General features: G+C 39.7%; 1 protein-coding gene across 10 annotated transcripts in view; it reads right to left on the bottom strand.

Annotated features, from left to right (window-relative positions):
- Positions 1–23976, bottom strand: part of MATR3 (matrin 3) — a 37291-nt gene extending 13315 nt beyond the window's left edge. Inside the window, exons 1-5 of one of the 10 annotated variants that reach the window (XM_009209197.1) lie at positions 23824–23976; positions 8784–9873; positions 2408–2469; positions 1384–1425; positions 938–1050 (exon numbers count right to left, since the gene is read on the bottom strand). In XM_009209197.1, the coding sequence (XP_009207461.1) occupies positions 938–1050; positions 1384–1425; positions 2408–2469; positions 8784–9695 (1129 nt within the window). In that variant the 5' untranslated portion in view covers positions 9696–9873; positions 23824–23976. Of the gene's footprint in view, positions 1–937; positions 1051–1383; positions 1426–2407; positions 2470–8783; positions 9874–20667; positions 21670–23600 lie in introns of those variants that run through there. The other 9 variants (XM_021940211.1, XM_009209199.3, XM_003900172.5 and 6 more) reach the window with 9 other exon arrangements.
- Positions 23977–24742: the final 766 nt, after the last annotated feature.

Here is a 24742-nt window from a genome sequence, read left to right as displayed (position 1 = left end):
GTAATCCCAGCACTTTGGGAGGTTGAGGAGAATGGATCATTTGAGGCCAGGAGTTTGAGATCAGCCTGGGCAACATGGCGAAACCCTTGCCTCTACCAAAAATACAAAAATTAGCCGGGTGTGATGGCACACGTTTGTAATCCCAGTTACTCAGGAGAGGCTGAAGCATGAGAATCGCTTGAACCAGGGAGACAGAGGTTGCAGTGAGCGGAGATCGCACCATTACACTCCAGCCTGGGGGAGAGAGTGAGACTCTGTCTCAAATAAAGAAGCAAAATTGTGGCCGGGCGCGGTGGCTCAAGCCTGTAATCCCAGCACTTTGGGAGGCCGAGATGGGCGGATCACGAGGTCAGGAGATGAGACCATGCTGGCTAACGGTGAAACCCAGGTCTCTACTAAAAAATACAAGCGAGGCCGAGGTGGTGGTCCCCAGCTTCTCGAGGGAGGCTGAGGCAGAAAGGAAAATGAGAAGTGAACCCAGGAGGGTGGGGCTTGCGGTGAGCTGAGATCCGACCCCACTGCACTCCAGCCTGGGCGACAGAGGCGGGAGCTCCGTCTCTCAAAAAAAAAAAAAAAAGAAGCAAAATTTGCAGCCCGGCACAGCTGCTCACACCTGTAATCCTAGCACTTTGGAGGCCCAGGTGGGTAGATCGCCTGAGGCCAAGAGTTCAAGATTAGTCTGGTCAACGTGGTTAAACCACATCTCTACTAAAAATACGAAAATTAGCTGGGCATGGTGGCGAGCACCTGTAATCCCAGCTACTCGGGAGGCTGAGGCAGGAGAAATGCTTGCACCCAGGAGGCGGAGGTTACAGTGAGCCAATATCGAGCCATTGCGCTCCAGCCTGGGCAATAAGAGCGAAACCCTGTCTCAAAAAAATAAACATTTTCAGTAAGGGCTCTGTAAGGAAAAGTAACATGAATTTTATATAATTACCCAGATTTCCTCTTGGTCCAACTGCTGGTCCCCCAAGATGAAACGAGGGAGGTGGCGGTCCCAGAATTCCTGGTGCTGGATTTGTAGACTGCTGCAACATGAATGGATCACCCCTAGTAAAGTGAAGACATAAAATATAAATCATAATAAAGAGGTCCATTGGAAAGAATTAAGATTTAATGCTAAAGCACCCCAACACATGACCACAACCACTTCAATCTTTCAGGGTATCTGTGAAGTAACTAGATCAAAGTCTACATTAACAATAAAAAAGTACAAATTACTACATAATATATATTCTAAAAATTGTTAACCGAAGTGAATTTTATCCGAGTCTCATTTTCAGTAAAGAAATTCTGAAAATACTTTATGAAATGTTGAAAGTTAAACCTGAATTCCTTACATTGATCTCCTTTACAAATGGTAGCTTAAAAAATTTAACTTACATTGTGTGTCCTGTATCATTGTCAGGATTCCATTCTGGGTAGCTTTAAAAAGACCAGAAAATTAACTTTAAAATAAAACTGTCCTTTTCACAAAACAGCCTTGTTTGGCCTCTAAAATAGAGATCATTTATTAGTAAAGTTATCTGAGAGTCTAAGTGTTAGAAACAGTTTTAAAGCATTTCCTATAGATACTTCAAAATAAAAAACTCAGAACTTCAAAATAATCCACGAGAATAAACTTGTTTTATATTGCTTGCAAATGTAGATAATGTTGAAATTTAAGTTTTTCCTCTATTTGTTAAATTGTAAGGAGGAAGTGCTGCACAAAGAATTAGAAATGTGGGTTACATAGAAACAAGAACAGAGCACAGATTTTCCTTCTCCAATATTAATACCAAGAGCACAGTTGAGTTGTGACATTAGAAAGAATAGCCCCAACAGAGTTAGGCATATGTGAAAATTCCAACTCCAGTGAACAATGGGCACTGTGTGCTGCCTAAGCAGGGAGTTTTCTTTAGGAATTCCATTTCATGGTAGCAGCCTGAACTCAAAAACCAAAGATCTCAAAAGCAAAAAAAAACAAGCAAAAAAAACAAAAACAAACAAACAAAAAAAACACCACCAAGGATTTTCCTGAAGAATTAGAATCTTTTAATAACCTACCCTCTTTTCTGTATTTTTTGCATTTTTAAAGCACATATTATTAAAAATGTTACTGTGAATCCACTCTACATATCAAATACTATCTTTCACTATACCTAGTAAAAATCATCAATTTCTAAAATGACCAATGTGTATGTATCCTAGAAATATTAAATAACAAAATATCATTATTACTGCATCTAATATTCAATATGAAATTTCCAGATCTAAACATTTTACTTGTAAATAGTATTGCCCATACAGTACCACTATGTGATATTAACATTGTGGATATTACAAGTAAATGATAAACTCCCAAAAACCAATAATGGCTGATTCTGATTCACGATAAGGACGTTTTAAAGGTATTTCAAACTCCTACATTTCAAGAAGAAGCTGGCATCGACGACTGTGACTTGCTCCATTGATATGTTGACTCCACTCCTGCAGCAAAGTAAATTAGTAGAATTAACAAAAATAAAGCTAAAATATTTTCATCTGAACCATTCAAACTCTAGGACATTAATGTCTATGCAGTATTATAGGCTGTACAAACACCTGCCCATTCACTAAATCATACTGATTTAATTTAAAACCATTTCTCTGAATCCTTGAGGCTTGATCCTGCCCTCAAATACGCTATGCACATTCTTGGAAAAACTGGATTAACTTGTCAACATACTTAAGAGATATGACAGGGAAAAGATATAGAGTTAATAAAGATCAAGAGTAGTAACTAACCTTGAGATTAGCAAGGCTTATTAACTTTTACTGTGGACCAAACTGAAGTATTCATTGTATGCTACTTTAGAGTATTCTGAATGATAAAACATCCATGTTTCTATCTACTTTTCTAGAAACTATATACTATAAATTTGAACAATTAGTTAAAATAGAATCTTTTAGGCCAAACTCGCTGGCTCATGCCTATAATCCCAACACTTTGGGAGGCTGAGGTGGGTGGATCACTTGAGACCAGGAGTTTGAAACCAGCCTAGCCAACATGGCGAAACCCCATCTCTACAAAAAATACAAACTTTAGCCGGGCGTGGTGGTGTACGCCTGTAGTCCCAGCTTCTTGGAAGGCTGAGGCAGCAGAATCTCTTGAACCCAGAAGGCAGAGATTCCAGTGAGCTGAGATTGGGCCACCATGCTCCAGCCTGGGTGACAAAGACTCCGCCAAAAACAAAACAAACCAAAAACTTTAATCACATCCAGCTTTTGAGGATGTTCCAGGTTTACTACCTATTAAATACACAGTGAATGAAAAATGCACCATGATTAGCATTACCATAAAATGCTAACATGATTCAACAGGAATGGCTTTTCTAGAAAATGAATCCCATTTATCAAAATATTAAGCTTTCTTTATATTTCCCCAAAGAAGCAAATTTAAGGAATGCCTTAACAAATTTAGGGAGGGAAACATGACATTCTATCACTATTCACTCTTCCGTGGTTTATTTTAAATTGAAGAAGTAACTCTTATTTCAAATAATTTCTTTAGAAAAAAATGCAGATATAAATGAGTTAACTTTTTAGGCAATGTAAGAATGAGGAGTCAGGAAAACTGGGCTTTGCCTAGACTGCCTAGGTTCCATTCCCAAATTACAAAGATGTGAATCTTTGGTCCCTGTTATTTAAATTCACTGGGACAATAGTCTCATAGGGTTGTTGTGAAAAGCAAATGAGTCTATAAGGTAAACTGCTTATCAGACCCTTGCGAGGCACATGGAATGTGCTTAAACAAAACAAAACAAAACAAAAAAACCGAACTGATTATAAAGCAGTCTTGTTTTACAATTCCTGCTTTACAACTCTTATGGATGTTTCACAAACTCCCACAAATTGTAATTTCTGTAACACCCACACTACCCAATACAATTATATTTGGAATATAAAACATGGTCAGGCGATGTGTTTTTAAAGGGGGGTAGCTCACTGAGAGCTGAACTAAATTAAAGTAAGGTACCAAATTACAAGATACATGCTTTCAAAAAGTTGCGGATTGGTATTTTATAAATGGGATCCTTTTAAAAAAAGAAAAAAAAACGGGTTTATATTTACATGACAACAGTTTAGGTACATTCCTATGCTCTAGAAAAATTATCTAAAATCCTGTGAAAGGCCGGGTGCAGTGGCTCGGGCCTGCAGTCCCAGCACTTTGGGAGGCCGAGGTGGGAGGATCAACTGAGGTCAGGAGTTCGAGACCAGTCTGGCCAACATGGTGAAACCCTATCTTTATTAAAAATACAAAAATTAGGTGGTGGTGGGTGCCTGTAATTCCAGCTACTTGGGAGGCTAAGACAGAGGAATAGCTTGAACCTGGGAGGCGGAGGTTGCAGTGAGCCGAGATCATGCCATTGCACTCCAGTATGGGTGACAGCAAGAAACTCCATCTCAAAATAAATAAATAAATAAATAAATAAATAAATAAATAAATAGAATCCTGTGAACTAAAATGGAACTCATCCAAATAGAATGGTACCTTTCTTAAAATGCTGAAAGCTATAAACTACTTCCAGGTCTCTTTTTAAAATAATGGCTAATAGTTAAGGAACTCAAGATCTCTCCAGTTGGCTCTACAATCATCAGCTATTTGGGTTATCTAAAGTTTCAATTGGAAAGTAATGGACCACTGACTTCTAGTTGGAGACCATTTTCAAAATGGCTGTAAGGGCCAGGTGCAGTGGCTCACGCATATAATCCCAGCACTCTGGGAGGCCAAAGCAGGCAGATCACTTGAGCCCGGGAGTTTGAGACCAGTCTGGACATCATAGTGAAACCAGGTCTCTTATCAAAAAAACCGGCAGGTGTGGTGGTACGTGCCTCACTTGAGCCTGGGTGGTGGAGAGTGTAATGAGCTATGATCATGTAAGTGCACTCCAGCGTGGGCTACAAAGTGAGAGACTCTTTCTCAAAAATATAAAACAAAACAAAATAAAATAAAATAAAAATGGCTGTAAGCCAGAGGAACCACAGGTAAGTTCACAAAATTTAGAAGCCTTGGCTGGGCATGGTGGCTCATACCTATAATCCCAGCACTTTGGGAGGCCAGGGCAGGCGGATCACCTGAGGTCAAGAGTTGGAGGCCAGCCTAGCTAACATGGTGAAACCCATCTCTACTAAAAATACACAAAAAAATTAGCTGGGCATGGTGATGTACACCTGTAATCCCAGCTACCTGGGAGGCTAAGGCAGGAGAACTGCTTGAACCCGAAAGGTGGAGGCTGCAGTGAGCCAAGATCGCGCCACTGTACCCCAGTCTGGGACACAGAGCGAGACTCCTTCACCCAAAAAAAAAAAAAAAAAAAAAAGGAAGGAGGATTAATTAAACAAATACCCAGTAATGACTTAGAATTCTCTGAACTAAAAATATTCAGATTTTACTTAAAATATTCTTAAGTTCTGGGAGAGGAATAAATGTTATCCTACTAGCCATGCTTCTATTTCATAGGAGCTAGACAGGATACATAGCTGAACAGAAATTATATCCAATCCTCCATGTTCTTTAAAGGTTCAAACTTACAGGAAAAGTGTGTCTGCTCTTTCAAAGTGATAGAAGGCAGGCCAAAATCAAAAAATCAGTCATGTACCTCCCAAACTCACCCATGACTAATGTGTACTACCAATCTATTACTGGTTGGTTTACGGTGAGGACTAAGTGAAAGAGTTTTATAAAAATCTATATTCCTGGACTCTACACTGAGGTAACTCCTGCAAAATCAGATTAATAAAGGATTTACACACCTTTTAAAGTCAGACATTTCTGTAGGAAAACTACATTCACCTTGATGTATTTGAGATACCTTAAACTATAGACAGAAAAAAAGAATTTGGGAAGCACTTACAGAATGGCAGAAAAAAGAGTAACTTAATATAAACTCAAGTGACAAGACAGCCAAAGTGCTATAGTGGATAATTTTCTTTAAGTGAAAGGAAGCTGAGAAGCTTGAGATTGCATAGAAAAGCAATCTGATGACTAGGTGCGATGGCTCACGCCTGTAATCCCAACACTTTGGGAGGCCAAGGTGGTGAATCACTTGAGGTCGGGAGTTCGAGATCAGCCTGACCAACGTGGAGAAACACTGTCTCTAAAAATACAAAATTAGCCGGGCGTGGTGGCGCATGCTTGTAATCCCAGCTACTCGGAAGGCTGAGGCAGGAGAATCGCTTGAACCCAGGAGGTGGAGGTTACAGTGAGCTGAGCTGAGACTGCGCCACTGCATCCATTCCAGCCTGGGCAACAAGAGCAAAACTCCATCTCAAAAAAAGAAAGAAAGAAAAAGAAAAAGAAAAGCAATTTGATGATCTAAAATGACCTAGAAAGAAATAAAAGCAACACCATCACTTTAAGTCACCTAAAAATAATGACACTCCATGACAAATTAAATTATTTTCTACTTAAGTTTTTTACTTCACAGTAAGAACTTTTGATCATGTAAACTATTTAACAATACCAATAAGTAAAAAGAACAGATTTTCCAAGTTATGCAGCAATACCAGAGAGCAGGATTAAATGTTTAAAAATTTTTCATTATCTACTTCCATCACAGAAATTTTCTCTAAGGTCATTTCTATAGCGGTTATAGAGGGTCCACTGCTAAAGTGAATATTTAAATATTTTTTCAATAGAATGCATATACGTAAAAAACATAGTAAGGCAACTAGAAAACTAGAAATTCAGATAATCCATGTGTTTAAACTTCTTAAAGTTGGTCTAATTTACACATTTAAACCACAGAATTAAACAAAAGGCCTCTAAAATACTTCTCAAATGTACTCAGTATATTGACAGAATACCAAAACTGGCTAGGACCTAAGCATTTTTACAGGCGAAAAGTACCTCTTGCACTAGGGTAGGGTACCTTACTCTCGAATCCACAGTTTCATCAAAATATGTAAAAACTGCTCTTTTGTTAATTTAGATCCATTTAAGTTATTAGCCTTCTTCGGGAACTAGAAGGTAGCAAAATTTGGAGAAAAAAAGCATAATCATACATAAAAACAAAAACTTTTCTCTAAGTCCTCTCATGGTTCCGTTGTGTTCCTTTATGATGTCCCAACAGCTTAATGACTCCAGTAACAAAGATTTTTTAAGTCCCTTAACATCACTCTCATTTGAGACACTGTAACTATCTATTTTCCTCAGAGTTTAGAGATCCTTTCTGAGAATATTGGTCACATTGCCATTTCTGCTATTATTTCCTTATAAACAGGCAAGAAATAACGTAGAAAAAATTGGAGTCACCAATGTTTAATGGACCTTTTCGTTCTATCAATTCACACGGGACCTAAAATTTAAAGTTTAGTGCTGATCAAAAACTAAAATGAATTCCATGATATATTTAGTAGAGCCAACAAATTTAGGAAAAGGTAACACCCAAAACATATACCAATTAAAATTTGCTGGCTTTTGTGAGTTTGGGGTTGTATTTCTTAATGAAAATACATCTTCTTAAATGTTTAAATAAACCTAAATTTAGTATTTATGTTAATTTACTTTGGTACAGATTAAAGATTAAACGACAAAAATACTGAGATCCAAACATAAGGAAAGGGAGTGACTGGTAATACTCTTTAACAGAATATTAAAAACAATGGTATGATTTAGTCTACTAAAAAAAAAATCCATACTCACTTACTAAAAAATGCTTATCAAAGGATTAGCTATGAAAAGAAAATGACCCTTCCAGATGTTACTGTAAAGAAAAACCCTGTAACAGTAACCATCAAATCAATTTCATGGCAGCAACTTGTTCCAGTTAAGTAGAGCACATCAGGAAAAATGGATGGTCACAGATTATAGATCAAGCTAGTGGGGTGCTATAACGATGACTTGAAGTCAACTGCACCATATATTGGGGGGAAAAAAGTCAGAATGAGTAACACTGAAAAAGTTGAAAGAGAAAGGACAACATATTTAAAAGGGCATTTTGAAAAAGTTCCCATTTTGGTAGATGTGATAATTAAAGCAAAGGAGAATTAGATTTTCTTTTCAAATGACTATATCAGAAGTCTAAGCCTAACTCAGAAAAAGAATTTGTTTATGAGGAACACAGAGCAGGATACTGTAGTAGTTGATTTGTCCAAGTCTCTAAAGGGATAGATGTAATATGGGATAATAAAAAGTGAGTTCTGAAGTATGTTTAAGAAAGTTGTGGAAAAGGAGAAAAAAAATGATGAAAAATTTCAGTCATAGTATGAAAGTTTGTGTTAAAGGGAAATTAAAAAAGGAAGAATGAACTAATCTAAAATATGAAACATACTGAAACAAACACCAGGGCTCTACATTAACTCTTTCCCTGTAGCCACAGATAAGGAAAAAAAGAGAATTGTTCAAGAATACATCTTTACTACATACAAATCAGCAATCAAGACAGATGGAGAGCTGAAATCTAGCATCCTGAATGGCAGAGCACATTGACTGCAAAAAAAATACTTAATTCAACAAAGCAGACAAAAAAACCTGCTTAAATATATGATTAAGAAGAACATATTGATGCCAAAAACCAACAAGATAATCTCAGTGGATGACAGCTTTGTGGCCAGAAGTAATCTAGGCAGAATACATTAATGTAAAGCCCTGGTTTAAAATGCTCAAAAACAATTACCTTCCAAATAAAGTAAGTGTTCTCAAAAGTTTAAAAATGCTTGATCAACTCAATGTCATCAGACTACAGAATTAGAGTCAAAGATATAGGTAAATAGGCACTACAATGTAAAAGAAATTAGAAGCATCTGTTGCGTTAACTCACCTTATTAGAATGAACTGGCAAATCACATATAGAGCACAGATGGGGATAACCCTTCGGTAAGAGTCCATGGAAGTCTTCAATATTGCTACTTGGAGGAGCGCCTCTCTTTTTCTCAAAGAGAGATCTCTCTTGTAAGGGGCCAGGACCACGTCCCATTCTCTCATACTCACTGTCAAATTTATGATAGTTATGCGAGGTCTCACCAAAAAAAGAATCATCCCTACACCTTTCTCCATCTCTTAATCTGTCATCTTCATAATCCATTCTGTCATAATAACCAGATTCTTGAGAACGACTTCCATGGTCATAATCAAGCACTGGGTTGAGACTAGGACCACGATCATCAAAACTATCTCTTCTAAAGTGCCTTTTTTCTTCCCAATCATCCCTAGGTACTCTGTATGGTGGCTCCCGTGTAGCAGATCTGCCATCTCTACCATAACTCAAGGTAGGGCCTTCTTCAGTTCTCCTCCTTTTAAGCTGTAGAAGGATTTGGGGCAAATTCTCAGGAGTAATCTTGTCCTCTGGATAACGACTCAGTTCATCTAAGTCTCTAGCAGACAGACCAAAGCTGGCCAAAATGTTACTGGCCTGGTCTGCATCTCCACGGTGTTGAGAAGATAAAGGGAGTGGACCTCTACTTCCAATGTTAAATATAGACTGCAAATTATGGGAAGAAGTACTAGCAGAAGACAGTGCACTATGAGCTCCTTGTTGATTCAATGAAGAACTCATTCCAAGATTCATTAAACTAGCAAGGCGTGCAGTACCCTGGTTCATCCTTCCAAGAGATGCTGGCATACTTAAAGACTGGGTAGCAGCAGCAAGAAGGCCTATTCCTGCCGCAGACAGGTCACGCCCATGACCCTGTGAGTCCCTACTGAGAGATGACTGCTGGAATGACTTGGACATTGTAGAGCTAGCTCTTGTCTATTTTATAGATTAAAAAAAAATTTTTTTTTAAAGACGGCCAAAAAGAAAGCTCAAACTAGAAAGCTAGGTTAACTTTGCTTCAAAAAATGGTAACGCCAAGAAAAAGGATCAATAAGGACTGCAGAATCTTCTTCAAGCTGAGAACCAGCAGACAACTCTGTAGAAAAATAAGCAATTTTAGTCATAAATCCCTTTAAGCAGATGCCGTTTTTTTAAGAAAAAAAAACTTATGCATCATGTTGATTTAAAAAAAAAAAAACATTTAAGATCTCAAACTTACAAGGAATTTATTACATATCTTAAACAGATTCCTGATGTATGCAGAGCCTGCATATAGATATTTAAAAAGTAGTATTTCACGCTAAAGCTTAACTATTAAAGGGACTTTCATACTGAGTTTAAAAACATGTAAATTGAAAGGTTAGATGTCTGAGTACATCAAAATTTTGGTAAAAATATAGATGGGTTTCTTCTTTTAGAAGAATAAAAATACACCCTATAGTATGATGCTTAAGTTCCAGGAGAAGACTAAAAACAAAAAAAATCAAGGTCAGCAAGTCAAAGATGAATCAGTTGTATTGTGCTTTGGAAAATGAGACCTATTATCACTATCAGAAAGAACCAAGTAAAATCATAAGTAAATGAAGCTTAGGTTTCAAGTACCTAATATAAGATATAAGACCAAACATAATAGCTGAGACCTTTATACAGCAAAATCAATTTGAGGTGAAGATAGATGTGAATAAGAAAAATAAGTCATTGCCTATAGTTTTAAGGATTGCTGCCCAAATTTAAGTTATATAACTAATTGCCTTCTTACTGACCATCCTACATCAGGCAGTGCTTTCTTCGTTTCTAATCTTTTAAAGTAAGGAGAACTAACTCTGGTCAGTACAGGAATAGGAGCCCTCCCAAGAAAAAACCTAGGTACAGAAAATACAGGTGATTAAAAGAAGGGAACTCCCCAATTAGCATCCATCAGTACTCATTTAATGCTCAGGGCTACAGCATATCTACAGCACAAAACAGGAAAAATGAAAATGAGATCTTGGTTACACAGTTTCCTGTAAACTTTTCACAAGAATAGCCCAAATCACCTGGTAAATTTATGTTCTGATTATGATCCCCCAAGACGTGTTTCTAGATGAAACTGTTTTCTTTCTTAAATCATTACTGTACTTCAGAAACTGTCACATAAGAATTTCCAAATAATTTATATCATGATTGTCATAAAACATTAGTTAAAAGATATACATAACGTCTTCAGTGAAACAATTTTATAATCACAACTACATACAGAGGTAAATCTGAAGTTGTTTCGTACAGAATTCTATGAGGCATTGTTTAAATTTTCTATTTTTTGATCACCAATACACTCAGCACTGGTAGCTTAATATGTTAAACTTTAACAGTAAAACCAGACAATATCCAGTAGTTACAAGTCTATTACAGGACCAATTTCGCCAATGATAGATTAAAGCAAGGATACAAATGGACAAATACAGTGCAGAGGAAGTATAAAAAAAGTTGCAGCAAGAAAGATTTAGACTAGATTTTAAAAAATAGATATAATCAAGTTTTAAAAGACACAGAAATGCTGTAAGAGGTGGCTGGAGTTACAGGAAGATGTTTTTGCACACCAAGAAAGATGAATTTGAGAAAATACACCAAAGAAACTATCAATAGTTCTAGACAAGATCCACTATGTAAACTACTTAAGCTTTAAGATTAATAAAGACGAGAGTAAGTGGACTTCTTTGGATGAAAGTTTCTTTGATATGTCTTATAAATGCCACACAGAATGGTGGCTGAGATGCTATGTAAATGGTGGTGGACCCTCTAAATTTTCACATATATTTTAAAAATCAAAAACTTTAGAGGGTTTTTCAAAATAAAAATGTTTAAGTATCAGGGTTATTAATTGCAGCTTTGACTTTCATGTTGTAGCCAAAGCTTTGTATTCCTAAAAGTCAGTCTTTTGAACTTTTTTTTCCCTAAGAGAAATTATATAATGGTATTACAATTATGTTTAAAATTTTTAAAATGGTCATATTTTAAGGAAATGTGATTGTTAGATTACAGAGCTCTCAATTACATTTTTTGGTAGCTCATAGGAAAACAGTGGATCTACAAAAGGAAAAGTTAAGAGATGCAAAGGTAAAGGATAACCTGAAGACAAACAGAAAATGGATGTCAGAAAAACTCAGAAGAGAGTCAAGACAAACAATGTAAATCCCATGACAACGTGTAATTCCATTAACAACCACCTTAGTATTTTTAAGATACTCAGTTTCAACTTAAAATGCAACTCTATCAAGGATATTAGGGTAAAATTAGTGAAAAGCAACTTAAGTTAGATTTTGGATTAAACCACAAATAAACCAAATTCTTAAAAATAGTTTTATTAGAACAAAGTTGGGAGAAACCAGATGTGGCAGCATTGTTGAAAAAGCATTTATGAAAACAGTTCCTCTATCATGTCAATGCTGAACATAAGATGTACAAGCCACTTTTAAAGGTTCATTCACATGGGACCCACTGCCTATTAGTAAAGGCAGCACAATATTGAGACAATTTACTAAGATTTACAAAAGATTAGCTTCTTTTACTATGTTTTTTCCTGTAATTATAAAATTGCCTTTTTATAGGAAACTGCACTAGAGGTTAAAACAACTTTGAATATAGTAGCTTTGGGAGAACATTTATTATCAAAATCCAATTTACCTATTTTAAATCTCTATGTAATAGAGTAAATGCCCATCAATGCAGAACCTTTCACTTCCAAAAAAGAAAGCACCTGCACCCCCCTAAAAACTATCAACATTACCCACAACTTCACTTCACAAATGCCATTTACTACAATCTTGATAACCAAATTCTTTTTTTTTTTTTTTTTTTTTTTTTGAGATGGAGTTTCACTCTTGATGCCCAGGCTGGAATGCAATGGCCCAATCTCAGCTCACTGCAACCTCTGCCTCCTGGGTTCAAGTGATTCTCCTGCCTCAGTCTCCCAAGTAGCTGAAATTACAGACACACGCCACCACGCCCAGCTAATTTTGTGTTTTTAGTAGAGACACGGTTTCTCCACGTTGGTCAGGCTGGTCTTGACCTCACATGATCCCCCTGCTTCGCCCTTCCAAAGTGCTGGGATTATAGGCGTGAGCCACCATGCCCAGCCCGATAACCAAATTCTGAACAAATGAGCTTAAAAATTCATTTTTATAGACAACTCAAAACAAACTGTAACTTAAAACTATTTTATGATACAATTTTAAGCTGTTTAAAAATGTCAGTTTCACATTCAACATCTAAACAAATCTGAATATCATCCCTATGTATGGTTAGGAAACGTTTCAGTTAATATTCTACCTCCCATTCCATGAGAATCTGATTTTTGTTATTGGCTTTTTCTTCTCCAACTAAAAGAAATAGAGTACTAAAATATTTCTGAAAATTTTCACATACCCTGAAAATTCATGGAGAACAGAGGCAAACAGCTGTTCCAGATCTAAATTTCCTTAAAGATTACCTGTAAGTCCTTAGTCATTCTTTCAGAGGGTTATTTAGCATAATTACTAAAATAAGCGCAAGCCAACTTTAGTTTCTTAGAAGGTATTAGAAAAAAATGAAAAGACTTTTAGCTGTTTTTTTTTTTTTTTTAAAGACAGTGTCTGACTCCTCCATTGCCCAGGCTCACTGTAACCTCTGCCTCCCAGGCTCAAACCATCCTTCCACCTCAGCCCAACCAGCTGGGACTACAGACACACGCCACCATGCTCGGTTAATTTTCACAGCTTTGGTAGACAGGGGTTTTCACCATGTTGGCCAGGCTGGTCTCGAACTCCTGGGCTCAAGCGATCTTCCTGCCTTGGCCTCCCAAAATGCTAAGAGGTATCTACTACTCTACATGGATCTTCAGCTATGCTCTCAACTGTATGAGATAATCAGTCATTTAAATAATTTTTCTCTGGCAGGGCACGGTGGCTCACGCCTGTAATCCCTGCACTTTGGGAGGCCAAGGCGGGCAGATCATGAGGTCAAGAGATTGAGACCATCCTGGCCAACGTGGTGAAACTCCGTCTCTACTAAAAATATAAAAATTAGCTGGGCATGGTGGTGCGCACCTGTAATACCAGCTACTCAGGAGGCTGAAGCCAGAGAATCGCTTGAACCTGGGAGGCAGAAGTTGCAATGAGCTGAGATTGTGGCATTGTACTCCAGCCTGGGCCACAGAGCAAGAATCTGTCTCAAAAATCAAAACAAAAAAATAAAATTTTCTCTTTTCAGTCTTTGTAGTCAGAAAAAAAAAAAAAAAAAAAAAACCATACACAACTAATTTGAGATGGTTTACCCATAAAACTATAAAAGATTATTTATGGTTTAACCATAAAAATAGAGATACGCGGAGAAAAAAATACCTTCATGACATTATTTTAATCCTTTAACTTCACATTGAGACTTACAAGCAACAGCTAGAAAACCACAGTTTCTTGTATTTTCCTCTTCTGAACTGCAAAAAATGTTCAGATTTTCCAAATGTTCTATCAAGGCCAATCACCTTGATCATTTATTAGCTTATTCATGTGAAAATATACCAAATACGTTTTAGACAGCAATCAACAATACCAATTTAGTAAAAATGTCTTAACCCATGTCACTGGCAGATGGCAGACATAGTTGACTATCAGTAATTTCAAAGCAGCATCATTTGGAAAGGCAACTGCTTGATTTTTGTCATAAATCACACAAAAATACTGATTCCTGTGGTCAGGACTTTGAAACCAAGCATCCAACTTATTTTCAATTCAAGAACAGGTTTCAGTTACTCTTTAAATTTTTCTTCATTTATTAAATTTTATAATGGTTTTATAAAGAACTTACCATAGTTTCCATTTTAAAGGTACTAGAAGTTTTCATTTTAATGTTGGTGTATATAATATTTCCTAATATATTCTGTAACAATGATTTCATTTAAGGGTTTGTTTTTTGAAGTGTGCTGAGGAACTACTCCATTTTTTCCCTAGAGTTTCAGCCACTTTCAAATCTTATGCTATGTTTTCGAGTGTCACAATCTCATCTCAGTATGGCATGTACCTTGAGTGCCTTAAGTTTTTAAAATAGGCCAGGCGCAGTGGTTCACACCTGTAATCCAGCACTTTGGGAGGCCAAGGCGGGCAGATTACCCGAGGTCAGGAGTTTGCGACCAGCCTGGCCAACATGGTGAAACCTCGTCTCTACTAAAAATACAAAAATTAGCCGGGTGTGGTAAAGTAGCATGTGTCATCATACAATAGAAAAGATAAAAGAGTGTAGTGCCAGGAAGGCTGAAAAACAAGCCTAAGTATTTTCAAAAGTGCTTTAAGACCATTGCTTTTAATCCATCTAACAGATGTAAAGTCAACTTCTAGTCCACTTCCTGATCCTTAGGCTAATTAATGAGTGTTGCAGAGTGGCATCAGCTGCTGAGAAGATAGAACACTACTTGTTAACCAGTGTAAGAAACTCCCACTCAGACCTGAAATAATATTGTCTTCCTAGGTTTAAATTTTTTTCCCAGTGACCTTCAATCAAGCAAGAAATAGTTTCAGATTGAAACTACACAGAATTGATGGAGTAAACCTGTCTTACAAGATAGAAAGTTACCCCGTTTACCTGATGATGTTCACTGTCTATTTGATCTCAACAGAAACTTGGCTCTCTACTTTCTTCTCTGCTTAAGCAAAATCAGTGATTTCTTTCAAGGCTCCATTCTGGGCTGGGTGTGGGGGCTCATACCTGTAGTCCCAGCCCTTTGGGAGACTGAGGCAAGAGGATCACTTGAGGTCAGGAGCTCGAGACCAGCCTGGTCAATATGACAAAACCCCATCTCTGCTAAAAAAATACAAAAATTAGCCAGGTGTGGTGGCACATGCCTGTAGTCCCAGCTACTTGGGAGGCTGAGGCAGGAGAATCACTTGAACCCGGGAGGTGGAGGATGCAGTGAGCCAAGATTGTGCCACTGCACTCCAGCGTGGGTGACAGAGTGAGACTCTGTCTCAAAAAAAAAAAAAAAAAGGCTCCATTCTGTATCCCTAAGAGCCCTACTCTCTTGACTTCCATCAACATTTGTACAACTTTTATTTCATACATACTAAATCTTGGGGGCCCAAAAGCCTTCGCGTGAATCCTGGTTCTATTACAAACAGCTGTGTGACCTTGCACCAAAAAGGGTGGGGGGAAATAAAAATAATACCTACTTCATAAGGCTGTAAAGACTTGATAAATTAGGCCAGGCACAGTGGCTCATGGCTGTAATCCTAGCACTTTGGGAAGCTGAGGTGGGATAATCACTTAAGGCCACAAGCTCGAGACCAGCCTGCCCAACGTGGGGAAACGCTGTCTCTACTAAAAATACAAAAATGAGCCGGGTGTGGTGGCAGGTGCCTGTAATCCCAGCTACTCGGGAGGCTGAGGCAGGAGAATCACTTGAACCCCCAGAGGCAGAGGCTGCAGTGAGCCAAGACTGCACCACTGCACTCCAGCCTGGGTGACAGAGCGAGACTGTCTCAAAAAGACTTAATAAATTAGTCAGCCGGGAGCGGTGGCTCAAGCCTGTATCCCAGCACTTTGGGAGGCCGAGATGGGCGGATCACAAGGTCAGGAGATTGAGACCATCCTGGCTGACATGGTGAAACCCTGTCTCCACTAAAAAATACAAAAAAATAGCCGGGCGAGGTGGTGGGCGCCTGTAGTCCCAGCTACTCAGGAGGCTAAGGCAGGAGAATGGTGTAAACCCGGGAGGCGGAGCTTGCAGTGAGCTGAGATCCGGCCACTGTACTCCAGCCTGGGCGGCCGAGCGAGACTCCATCTCAAAAAAATAAATAAATACATAAAATAAATCAGTCTACATAAAACATCTAAAATAGTGTCTGGCACACAGCACCATAGTAATCATCTCATTTGGTGTAATCTGATCCTCATAAAACTAGGAAGGTAAAATCTATTTTTCTTTATTTTTAGATGAGAAAAACTTTTAGAGGTAAAAGGACTGAGATCCAAAGACACATGAATAAAGAGCTTATAAACTTTTTATCTGCACCATAGTCTCTTTCATGTGTCAACTTTAATGTCATACTAGTAACCACGTATTAGCTTTCAAAAACAGATTTAAAGACTGGTAGTAACGGCTGGGCGCAGTGGCTCACACCTGTAATCCCAGCACTTTGGGAGGCCAAGGCGGGCAGATTACGAGGCCAGGAGATTGAGATCATCCTGGCTAACACAGTGAAACCCCACCTCTACTAAAAATACAAAAAAATTAGCCGGGCGTGGTGGTGCGCACCTGTAGTCCCAGCTACTCGGGAGGCTGAGGCAGGAGAATGGCGTGAATCCGGGAGGTGGAGTGTGCAGTGAGCCGAGATCGCGTCTCACTCACTGGTAGTAACTTTTTTTTTTTTTTTTTTGAGAGGAGCCTCATACAAGTTGCCAGGGTTGGAGTGCAATGGTGCGATCTCAGCTCACTGCAACCTCCACCTCCTGGGTTCCCGCAATTCTCCTGCCTCAGCCTCCTGAGTAGCTGGGATTACAGGCACACACCACCACACCCGGCAAATTTTCTGTATTTTTTAGTAGAGACAGGGTTTCACCATGTTGGCCAGACTGGTCTTGAACTCCTGACCTCGTGATTCACCCACCTTGGCCTCCCAAAGTGCTGGGATTACAGGTGTGAGCCAACTGGTAGTAACTTTTAACAGGTAAGATAAAGAACAATACACTATACTGCAGTAATTCTAGTAAAAGTGGACAAACTAAACATCTTCCTTCTTCATTCTCTATTGCCAACATGTGTTTAAATCACCCTTCAACCTATCTCCCATCCAAGCACTAACCAGGCCCAACACTGTTTAGCTTCCAAGAGCAGATGAAATCAGGTGCGTCTAGGGTGGTATGGCCATAGACCTTACCTTTCTATTCTCTCTGCCATAATCTTAGCCCTGCTTTTTAGCTGGCCTCCTAGCATCAAAGCTCACACCTCATCATCTTTCAAGAAAAACAACCTGAACCATCACTCATTTCACACTCTCCTGGCTCAAAAACCTACTACTCCCTACCACTTACCGCATGAAATCCACACTATGATTTCCTTTTTTTTTTTCTTTTCTTCAAGACAGGGTCTTAATCTGTTGCCCAACGCAGCAGCACAATCTCAATCTCGCGGGCTCAAGTGATCCTCCCGTCTCAGCAGGGACCACAGGCACGCACCACTATACCCGACTAACTTTTTACATTTTTAGTAGAGACAAGGTCTCACTATGTTGCCTGAGCTGTTCATGAACTCCTGGGCTCAACTGATCCTCCTGACTTAGCCTCCCAAAGTGCTGAGGTTACAGGCATGAACCACTGTGCCCTGCCTCACATGTAATTTTCAATGTCTTTCATATATTGGTTCCATTCTACTTCTTTAAATCTTTTCCCCAACCATAACCAAACACCTTACAGAAATGTCTGCTTGCTATTCCATTTACAGAAACTACTCTATGCTTGTGTAAATAAAATTAATAGCTGGGATGCATCCCTCTCTCATTTCATGTAACACTAGTAATTTTCTCAAAGCCTAGCACCTCCATTTAATCATTCAATATATTATACAAACCAATGTATATACAAATACGAAACAGAATATTAAAAAGACCTTGGAAATAAATCTACATAGCAATTTCAAATGACTCCCTCCCCTTGTTTTTAAGTTTGACTACTTAATGTATGTACCCTTAATTAATTTTGCATTTCTGAACTTTATGCAAATCGACTTAAAATTTACTGTTCTGACTTACTTTTAAAAACTGATTTATCCACAATTGTGAGTTAAACCTACATTTTCACTCCAATACAGGTATCATTATGTATGCATATGTACTTATCTATTCTGCAGATGATGAACATTTAGGTTGTTTTCAATTTCTTGCCATTACCAAGAACAATGCTAATATTTCTTGGTGTCCCTTGGGGCATAACTGCAAAACTTCCTCCTCCATGGTGCTCTTCCAAAATACCACAGCCCACACAAAAACAGACACAAACATTAAAACTGATATGCTTTTCCAATCTTTCCAGTCACATATCTAAAAATCTCTCAACTCACAGGCTTTTCTCTCTGCTCTAGTTTTAATTATCCACTAAATTTTTCTACACACAAAGAATATTTGGAGTTCAAATGTTTGTATTGCTTTTCTTTTTGGGACAGTTTTGTTCTGTCACCAGCCTGGGGCACAGTAGCACGATCTCAGCTCACTGCAACTTCCGCCTCCCAGGTTCAAGCAATTCTCCTGCTTCAGCCTCTTGAGCTGCTGGAATTACAAGCAAGCACATGTCATCACGCCCGGCTAATTTTTGTATTTTTAGTAGAAACGGGGTTTCAGCATGTTGCCCAGGTTGGTCTCGAACTCCTGGCCTGAAGGGATCCGCCCACTTCCGCCTCTCAAAGTGCTGGGATTACAGGTGTGAGCCACCATACCCAGCCAAATGTTTGTATTTCTTTGACATCACTGTTCTTTCCCCAACTACTGCTTAAGTTGGCTGCTCAAATAATTGACTTTTAATTTTCACATAAGGTATAGGTTCCTGTGTGTTACTATACCAAAGGGGGATGCTTACTATCCTAACAATCCTCACAAAGGAGGAAAAAACACCAAACATTTCATCCTAAAAGATCTGAAAGTTATGCATCTTCATGAACTAAATGCAGATGATACTGTTCCCTAATATTAATTAAATGATTACTTTCCATACTTGTTGCATTTACTGCTGGCCAAGACATTTACCATAGGAACTCTGTTGCTTTTACTTTTCTTATCCATCTGCATAGTTGAGAACTACTCTCTCCTGCCCCACAGGCACACTCTCCTGTTTTCCTACTAACCTGTTTTTTGCCTGAGAACAGGGTATCAACAACCACACGTTACTGAGATTCTAGATTAAAGAGAATGTCACATAAGATGTTTTTAAGGTTTGCGGGGGCGGGGGGGCGGGTAAGCAAGCATACTTTAAATTTTGGAATAGTTTTAAAATTTTTTCAAACCTAAGCTTTCATTAGTACTTCGTTTGTTTTTTTTTCCACTTCCAAAGAGCCTTGAGCTTTAATTTATACAGAGAACAGGGCTTAATGTACAACTGGAAAAGTATACCAAAGCTGCATCACATCATTGGCACTCTGCACTCCATCCACACGGAAGTGCCACAGTAATAAATTACATTCAGGTTAGGTCAGATAACAGCACTTTATCATGTAACTTTTACTGTATTACAAATAGGCTTATAATATAAACGTGTTAAGTTAAAACCTAAAACTTACACCCAATTTTTAAAATTACATATAAAACCCCTTCAAAGGTACATAGCTAAAACTCAACCCATAGGCTTGTTTTCTGTTTTACTTTTAATTATCCATTAACCTTTTCCACACAAACTTTAATCAAGAACTTCAGAGCCTTTAATCCTAATGATCCAATGAGAAAGGTTTGCTACATAGCTAATAATTATAAATTACAGCACTTTATTTCCTGAACAGCACTGTGCCTTATAGTAACCAATCACATAAACAGAAAATGGCAAAAACTACAGAACTACACTCCCAGCCTATAACCCTTCCAATTCATCCCAACAAACTTAGCACTGTCCATCCCAAATGTTAAGTCAACCATCCACTTTAATTTTTTTTGAGAAAAAATTAAACATTTAAAATTGAACATAAAAAATTAAACATTCCAGTCTGTTGCCCAGGCTGGAATGCAGTGGCGCCATCTCGGTTAATTGCTACCTCCCCCTCCCGGCTTCAAGTGATTCCTCCTCCCTCATCCTCCCAAGTAGCTGGGATTACATTTTGGTGCCTGCCACCACGCCCAGCAAATTTTTGTACTTTTTAGTAGCAATGGGGTTTCGCCATGTTGGGCAAGCTGGTCTCAGAACTCCTTACCTCAGATGATCCGCCCGCCTTGGCCTCCTAAAGTGCTGGGATTACAGGCCACCGGCTACAATCATCCACTTTTAGAACCTGTTGCCAGAAGTGTGGGATAACTGTACTGTAATTCTAACTAAAGGAGGTATATAAAAACAAGTATCCCTAACTAAAAGATGTTCTAAGAACATCTATTATTCAATTATTTGGCGGCAATTCATATTGTAAGCTAATTAGTAATACTTGCAATAATCATGATTTTAACATTTTTGCATAAGAATGATTCCTGTGTTTGCTTATACCTACTATCCAAAATGTTACAAAACAAGCACTGCTTTCTGTCACTTTTGAGTACTTTTCACTTCAGACTTGAAGCAGCTAGTTTATGTCTATGCCAATTTCCCTTAAAAATACAGAAGATTCTAGTATTTTAAGCAGTTATGGCATTTACAAAATGTTTTTCATTTTTTTCTCTCATTACAAAAGTAGATGTTCTTTCTCGTGGTAAATTCAGAAAAACATCAGGAGGAAACAGAAATCATCCGTAATGCCAACATCTGAGCAAACATTTTGGGGTATATCTCTATTTTCATGTTTTACATTGTCCTTTAAAAAACAATCGAACGACATTAGCAGTTTTACGACATTTTCCTTTCCAGTTAAAACTATATACCATTACTATTTTCCCATCACACTCTTCACCTAAAATACTGTTTTAAGTAGCAGTATAGATTTCCATTTCCACAATAGAATTAGCAGATTCCCAAAACCTGAATCTTTAGATTTTTAAAAAACATTCTTAAAACTGGTATTAAATTTATATACGCAAATCTGACATACTACTCCCTTAGGATAAATTCCTGTAAGCACCGTCTTTCCATTTTAAGCCTATTATACTATGAAGGAGTCTGAATTAAGATCTAAGAGCTCCGAGAGTTCGACACCAGCCTGGGTCACATAGTGAGAACACGTCTCTACAGATGATCAAAAAATTAGCTTGGTGTGGGAGCGCGCGCCTGTGATCTCAGCTACCCAGGAGGCTTAAGTGGGAGGATTACCTGAGCCTGGGAGGTCGAGGCTGCCGTAAGCCAGTGATCAGGCCACTGCACTCCAGTCTGGGCAATAGAGCGATCCTGTTTCAGAGAAAAAAAAGATCCAAGGCCTCTGCAGACCACACTGGCAGCACTGCTACTATTGCAATCTATCCGGGCTTTAACCTTCTCTTCTATAAAATTAAGGATTTGAACTACGTGATGCTCCTAAAATATGACATCATCATTGCACTCCTCAGTAAAAACCATTAACTGACTTGCAATATTAGCGTTTACAAACTCTAAAAGCATTAGTAAGAAAATTAGTATGTTTAAAGACTAAAACAAATGCATAGGTCAAGGGTGGTTAAATCCTTCCAAATTAGTTCAAAATGTGATAACAAAAGCTGTACACGGCTGAAAAATATATAAAGATGATAAAGTGAAACTTCTCTGGGTAAAGTACAAAGTAATGTTCTAAGTATATACTGTTAAGTGCAAAGAAAGAAATACGAATTTAAAGCATTTCAACACACACATCTGGCTAAATGATCTTTTTCAAACCTTACATAACCAACAAGAATCTTCATGTAGTATTTTAATGTTGTTTAATTTCGAGTTTGCGAAAACATTCTATTTCAGTGGAAAAGGCATCACCCGGAGCGTTTTTTCAACGAAAATGTCTCAAGCCCTTCTTGCTTTTTAAAACAATACTAATGTGAAAAACAACGTCGATAGACTGCGTAAATGACTGAGCCATTAGTAAAGATCTTTTTAAAGAGAAATCTTAAACATTAAAAAAATTTAAAATAGCCTGAAACATCATTTTTGTCCGCATAGTCAATTGTTTAGATTTCCCTGGGAGAAAAATGTGTTTTACCGACTACTCAGAAACCTTAAGCCAAGGTTTAAAACACAGAACGCAGCATCAATACAAAATCTCATGACCACTACCTACGAAATCAACAATTCTTCACATCATTTCAGCGCGCCCGAAAGACTAGACATTTCAGAACCACCATAACCGTTCTAGAAATGTCTGGCTGAAAAACTCCAACTGATCCAATAGAAATATTCCACACAGAACATGGCCACAGAGCAGCATAAACACCTAGGGGATATTCATCCACGGTAAATGCAGAACACAGAACATGGCACAGAGCTCGAAATGCAAAGAATGATGCGGCGACTACACCACGGTACTCCAAAACCCTTTGTCTGGAAACCGGAAGGTCCCACACCACACGATCCTCTCTACGGGAACCAGAACTAATAGTATTTTGATAAAGAAAAAAAGGATGTGAGGCGACTGACTAAACAAGCGCAAATCACCCGCCTCGCAGCGTACTGCAGGCGGCTAGCTCCACGACGCAGTACGAAAAACAAGCGTTAACGTTTCATTTTTCGGCCATTTTTACGCGATGGGGGGCGGGGAGGAATTGTTTCTGATGTCCAGCTAATGCCGCGCGCGCGCGCGTCTGGGCCGGGAGTCTTAGGGGGCGCTCTGAGGCGATGGGCGAGGAGTGGCGTGAAGGCCGTGACACCGGGAAAAGAAAGAAACGCTGCTCAAACAGCAGGCTCTTCAGAGTCTGGGAAATCCTCCATTTTGGGGAACATTTTCAGAGAAAAAAAGGCGAACAGGCTATTTCGGACCGGCGCTACCCAAGGACTTAGCTATCTTAACCATCCTCCCCAAACGGCAGGCCCCCAATGGACAGTCTGTCCCTCAGGCCTCCAGCGAGCTCCTCCCTCCTCCTCAGCGCCGCGGCCCGCGTGTAACGGGCTAGTCGTCCCGCCCCCGCCCACAACGAGCCCAGGACGCGCGGGAAGCTCGGCCGGTCAGCGCACCTCTTGACCCCCAATCTCCCGCCGCACCCTGGGCCCTCGGCCGGCCGCGTGTTTCCCTCCCGGACCGCTCACCTCCACCGCCCGAGAAGGCTGGTTGCGCCGCCACTGCGCTCCTAACATGGCGGCCGCCGATCAGGCGGCTCACATACGCAGCGCGGAGGGAGGCAGAGCGGGAGCGAGCAAGAAAGGCGCGCCGCCGGCTTCCCACAGCCCCTGTCGCCGTCGTTGTCCCCTCCCGGCGGACACGGAGAGCCCCCAGCCACCCCACCCCGACTCTTACCCGCTTCACGCCTACCTTAGGGAAAGGGAGAGGGAAAAGGAGAGGTACCTCTCTCCCAGCGAGCGGGACGCGGAGGCTCCCACAATCCCCCGCAGCAACGGCGCTGGCGAGAGGTGGCGGCAGCGGCTGCAGCCCAAGAACAAACCCACTCTCGCGAGAGAGCTCGCCCCCACCCCCTCGGTCCAGTTCGGCGCGCGCCAGGCCCCTCCCCCTACTCGGCGCGCGCACCTCGCTCGCGCCCTAGCCTGAGGTAGTTCTTTAATCCTGGAGATCCCTCTCCGTCATCCAGCTGAGGCGGGAAATGGAGGAACGTCCGTGGCTTACGAGTTCGAGTCCCATTCCCTAAAAGACTGTTTGTCAACCTCCTGAATAGCATAATACAAAATTTAAATAGAGTATGCGTTAGAAGCGATTCGCAAGAGTCCCTGGCTCAGACCCGACTTTTATGCTCTCTGGTTGCTCAGTTTGCCAAGGAATGGTGGAAAGCGCCAGATATTGAGGCCACAAAGGGAAAACGATACAATTTTGGCTGGTTTTTATTTAAGTATGTCTATTTATCATTTATTTATTTGTTTGTTTGAGGCAGGGTCTCGCTGTGTGACTCAGGTTGGAGTGCACTGGCGTTATCACGGCTCACAGCAGCCTCGAACTCCTTTCCTCAAGAGATCCTCCCATCTCAGCCTCCCCAGTAGCTGGGACTACAGGCTCGCACCACCACGCCCAGCTAATATTTTTATTTTTATTTTTTCCTCAGAGAAGGGGTCTCGCTATTTTGCCCAGGCTGGAGGGAACTCCTTGGCTCAAGCGGTGCTCCCGCCTCCGCCTCTCAGCATTGGATTAAAGGCGTGAGCCTCCACGCCCAGCCAGCTGGTTTTTGGGTTTGTTTTGTTTTTTTTTTGAGACGAAGTCTCGCTCTGTCGCCCAGGCTGGAGGG

The sequence above is a fragment of the Papio anubis genome, chromosome 5 (genome assembly GCF_008728515.1).
Source record: "Papio anubis isolate 15944 chromosome 5, Panubis1.0, whole genome shotgun sequence".
Classification (NCBI taxonomy): Eukaryota; Metazoa; Chordata; class Mammalia; order Primates; family Cercopithecidae; genus Papio; species Papio anubis.
Note: the sequence above shows the minus strand (reverse complement) of the source record. Positions and strands in the feature narration are given on the sequence as shown.